The 4914-nt window shown below is 40.4% G+C and overlaps 1 protein-coding gene across 1 annotated transcript in view; it reads left to right on the top strand.

Annotated features, from left to right (window-relative positions):
• Window positions 1-2129: 2129 nt before the first annotated feature.
• The window catches only part of Slc17a6 (solute carrier family 17 member 6), a 42105-nt gene continuing 39320 nt past the window's right edge, over window positions 2130-4914 (top strand). The window contains exon 1 of the mRNA XM_005357851.2: window positions 2130-2952. Coding sequence (XP_005357908.1) covers window positions 2867-2952 — 86 coding nt within the window. The 5' untranslated portion in view covers window positions 2130-2866. The remainder of the gene's footprint in view (window positions 2953-4914) is intronic.

Raw genomic sequence — 4914 nt, 5'->3', positions numbered from 1 at the left:
CCTCTTTGTACAATTCCCTGGCCATGGGGCTGTCTTCATTTTCTAGGTTTGAATTTCTTTTTACATATTAGGACAGACAAGGGTGTTTTGCCTCCTAAAATGTTTCCTGTACACCTTTTCAAAGAATTATTTTATCATGTCTAATCTTATCCGTAATTATTTCTAATGACATTTATGAGTATTTGCCACGTGACTTGTGAGATCTTTCAAGGGATGTTTCCAGGTCTGGTCCGATTCTCTAACAAACTTTTTTAGAATGAGTAAATCAATATTAGCTCTTATTTCAATTCAGAGTATTGCTGGGAAAAGGAAGAAAAACGAGGTAGTATTTCTCTATGGCAATGAACACAATTATTTACTCTAGAAGCAATGTCTTCATGACAGAGGACTATTTCTTGGACTATGTATGAATGATGCAGCCATGTTGGGTTTTGATGGATTCACCTCTAGTCACCTGGGATGGAACTTAAAAAGGGTGCATAGGGGAATCACTTTTGCATCATCATCCCAGCTTCACAAATATTTAATATCACTTCCATCTTCACATAAACTTCCACAATGAACATATCATGGATATTCCTAAATAAATGTATTTCAGTGAGTTCAGTCGCTAAATGTTTGTACAGCTGTATTATGAAAGATGACTGTGTAAAACAAGTCCTGAGGGCACAGAATTTTGTTTGTGAAGAGACAATTTGATAAGAGGTTTCTTCTTTATACCCAATCTCCTATGGAAATACATAGTGGTCACTGTGTGGCCTTCCAGGGAGACTTTTTTGAAGATGACTTCATAGTTTTTGAAAATATATAATATAATATATAATATATTCCTATGATGCATATGTACTAAAGTAATAAAAATACGCTACTGAAATCCTTTCCCAGCCATACTGCCTAGTTAAATATAATTTTGCCAGCACTGGATTTAACAATTACAAAGTGTTTTTCTCTTTGTGATTTTCGCCATCCCTATCTTTGGAAAATACATTTTCTACACATCCTTTGAAATAGTCAGAAAATGTTCTTATGATATTCTGCATGTACAGTTATACCTCTGGGATGCAACCTAATAGTCCCTATAGGAAACCCACTCTCCCTGTTGGTTCAAATAGCATCCGACGTTTGACCTTGAGGATGTCGCTCAAGGCCAGTCTGTTTCATAAACACTTGCCTGAACTGCATCTAAGAGGGCTATAACCCATGTGGATGACATTAATAATTCATATTAATTCAACACTATTTAATTGTTTTGCTTAATGAAATAAGCTCACTCGTGTTATACATATGCATCCTGGATGGAAAGATTGTGTGATTGTCTCTCAAAACAAACAAACAACAACAGCAAAAATAACTTCCCCCTTGGGAGAAGGTATCATAAAGGGGAAAAGATAAAATTTCAATAGAATGTAAGTATATTGAAATAAGATATTAAAACATTATCAATTATTATTTGCTGACAATTAGAAGTATAGGCATAAATTTTACCTGTATGGAGATAATTCAGCAGTGTGCTGTGTATTAGGTCATTTGAAACAGCTTAGGATTCCAAAGAGTTCATATCAAACTGCCTGTCGTTTACTTAACAGAGTGCTCTAAGGCTACAGCTGTCATTTTCCTTCTGTGTATCCTCCTTCTGTCTCCCACCTCTTCTTTGTCTCCCTCCATTTCTTTCTCTCTACATCCTTTGTTGTTCTTCTTAGGGGTTGAATCAAACACAAACAATATTATTATGCATCCCATAAACATATGCTGTATATCCAAGGGATACCAGGTGTTCCCAGGACACCACACACCTAAGGAGAAGCTTCTGCAGTGTTGCTTCCCCGCCATGCTGTCAGAGCTGGCATGGCCAAGCTGGCCAAACAGAGTAACTTGTCAGTGCTTAATAAAGCCCTCCTCCCTTGCAGAGCCAAATGCAGCCTTCCTCCTGAGAACTCTGCAGACGATGACATCTCCCCACTTGGTTTCCATAGCATCCATTCCTGAAGAGCCCTAGAAAGGCCCTTGGTTAGGGCTGTGCTCCCAGTTCCCCTAGGAAGTTGGCAAGCTGGCTAGCCAAAAGCAGCATTCTGGGATCCTGAACTTCCTCTGTCCGTGGTGCTGAAATGCTTAGCTGCTTCTGGGGCACGCTGAAGGGCGCGGTCAGCTTTTTTGGAAAGGCTCCCCTGAGGCTGCCTAAATCACAGCTGTGTGTCTGTTACTCACTCACGTTCGCAAAAAGCAGCTAACCTCAGTCTTAATTCGACTCTGCCACTCTGCCGCAGAGCACACTTACGCCGGCGCGATGGGAGGAGACCACGCTAAGGCAGGAAGCTAACAGCAGCATAGCTCACCTGAGGCCTGGGAAGCTCCCAAGGGTTCTGAGAGCTATGAGCTCTGATCAGCAAAGTCACCGTTTTAGACAGTAGGGGTTCTTTTGCCTTTCCCCTAACACAGGGTTCAGTAGCGTTTCTGTTCCCTCTGATTAAAAGCCAGCGGATTTATTGCAATAAGCCTTCAAAACCGGGAATTTGCATTGTTTTTCTGTGAGCTGACTTCCAGAACAAGCACTCCTCAACAGCACCCGCCCAAATACCACGGCACTGCGCGCGCCCTCGGCCACCGGATCCTCCCCTTCCAATGAGACTTTGTGACTCTGTGTACCAATTCTCCTATTAGGAAGTCCGTGGGCTGCATGCAGCTCTTCTGTTGTCCTTTCTTTCTTGCTCTCTCTCCTCTCTCCAACTCACAGCCTGGCTGGAAAGCTCACCTCTGTTTGCTGAGAAGAAAAAGCCCTACCTTAACCGAGCAAGACTATGCGCAGAACTCGCCTCTCATAGCCACCATAATTTAAATCTGGCAAGGTTGGACACCAGTCTTTACAAGAATGGAGTCGGTAAAACAAAGGATTTTGGCCCCGGGGAAAGAGGGGATAAAGAATTTTGCTGGAAAATCCCTCGGCCAGATCTACAGGTAAGAGAAAGAAGCCCATGCTCACCTGGGGCTCATTCACTATGACAGAGGCCATTTCTGTAAAGCTTGGTTATTTAACGAGATTGTAGCATGGTGGGAAAGTATTTTTCTTGCCCATTGCTGAATCAAGGCTACATTGAGAACCTGTTTATGAATGCAGGGATGTGGCATTAAATGCACCTGTCGTTGTGTGTGTGTGTGTGTGTGTGTGTGTGTGTGTGTGTGATTTTGTGTAATTACCTGGGGATTCTCATGTCTTCCAACCCAACTCTTAAGCCTCCTTTACAATCTTGAAATGTCCATTCAACACCTATTCAGAAAGCCTGCTGCTTTTGTTTATAAATTCCCCAAATTTAAATTTCCTTGACCCAGGCAAGTGAATAATAAAAGCCAAACCCCTTTAAAGAATAAATGTCAGAGACTAATGACAAAAAAAAAATCTAGATCTCTGCTACAAATAACATAGGGAGGAATCTCTCATGGGAAATTCTGCATTAAATGAAACAGGATCAAAATCTATCAATAGTTGATCAATGATGCTTCTCTCTTGATCCTAAAATGCCATATATACTTGTATATGCATTTTTATTTGTTTGCTACACATTTTTAGGAATCTGTCTCTTGTGTGGGAAATGTCACAAATATTTAAGAACAAACAGAACCGTAAACTGCAAAATTATTTTGAAAGTAATAGAAAAATGTTTAAATCCTATGCTTTTCATAATCATTCCACTAAGCATACTATAGTTGCTTTGATTCAGGTCCTGCTAGATGTGTTATATCTTATATGATATAATTTTTTTGTTAGTGCTATAAGCAAAATAAAGGAAACAGCAGAGAGAGTAGGAAAGTGGATTTTGAAAAGCATTCATTTTTACATGTGGAAAATGAAACCTTGGCTTCAGTGAGAGTTGTAACCCAGATGACCAATGTACATCTCTATTTTTTCAAGTGGCTTGGTTCGGGTGGGCTTCAGCAGGCACCATCACGCACCTCTGCGGCAGTAGATGCTGCAAGCACCCTGCAGTCTTGCAGCTGTTTGAGACCTCTGTGAGGTCGGAAATTCCGGGTGCAGAGTTCAACTTTGTAAATGTTGGTATACAAAGTGAAGGCGAAATAATCAAACCCATTAAATTTCTTCTTTGTATAAAGAAATGCCTTGTTTCTGGTACTTGGGTTGCATATCTGTGATAAACACCCATGTAGTCTATCCACAGACACATTAATTACCTATTCTGTAGTGGAATTTGATACAATTTGAAGAGAGCTTCAAGTTTCTTGGCAGCCATAGTCCAAGCTATACATGTCAGGAATTGATGTTAAAATTTTTACAGGCTTCACGTGTGTGTGTGTGTGTGTGTGTGTGTGTGTGTGTGTGTGTGTGTGATCAATGGTGCACCATTTAATGATGGGTTTAGGATTAAAAGTACCTACAAGAGGGATTGAGAAAAAGTTGGCCAATTGCAAGTGTTGATATATCAAAAATACCAGTCTCATTGAGAGAAAGCTATTAATTTTTAACCTGTTCTCTTATAAAAAAATAGCAAATTTTATGGATGTGGTAGATATGAGAACAACATCCTCTTTTCTCAGGGCTATTCTAACACTCCAATTCTCTTTTCCTTCCCCAGTCCTACAAGAATCAGAATTGATTGAGAAGAGTCAAATCTTATGAAATAAAATGAGATTTCCTCTTAGTGGTACAGAAGGTGGTGTGGGTGCCCCTTGGTAAATCTGGAAATCAAATTTTCTGTGTCTGGAAATGGGCCCACGATATTTTTCTGTGTGTTGTAGCTGAGATAGTAATGACGCAAGATTGTGACTGATTAATTATTCATGTTGTAGGAAGGAAGCTGAAGTGTCAGACATATGCTGCGGAGGCCTTTGTTTCTAACAGGAGTAAAGAGGAGAGAGAGGGAGAGAGAGAGAGAGAGAGAGAGAGAGAGAGAGAGAGAGAGAGAG

This window comes from Microtus ochrogaster, chromosome 22, assembly GCF_000317375.1.
Source record: "Microtus ochrogaster isolate Prairie Vole_2 chromosome 22, MicOch1.0, whole genome shotgun sequence".
NCBI lineage: Eukaryota > Metazoa > Chordata > Mammalia > Rodentia > Cricetidae > Microtus > Microtus ochrogaster.
The sequence above is the reverse complement of the archived record's forward strand: the minus strand, read 5'-3'. Positions and strand labels throughout refer to the sequence as shown.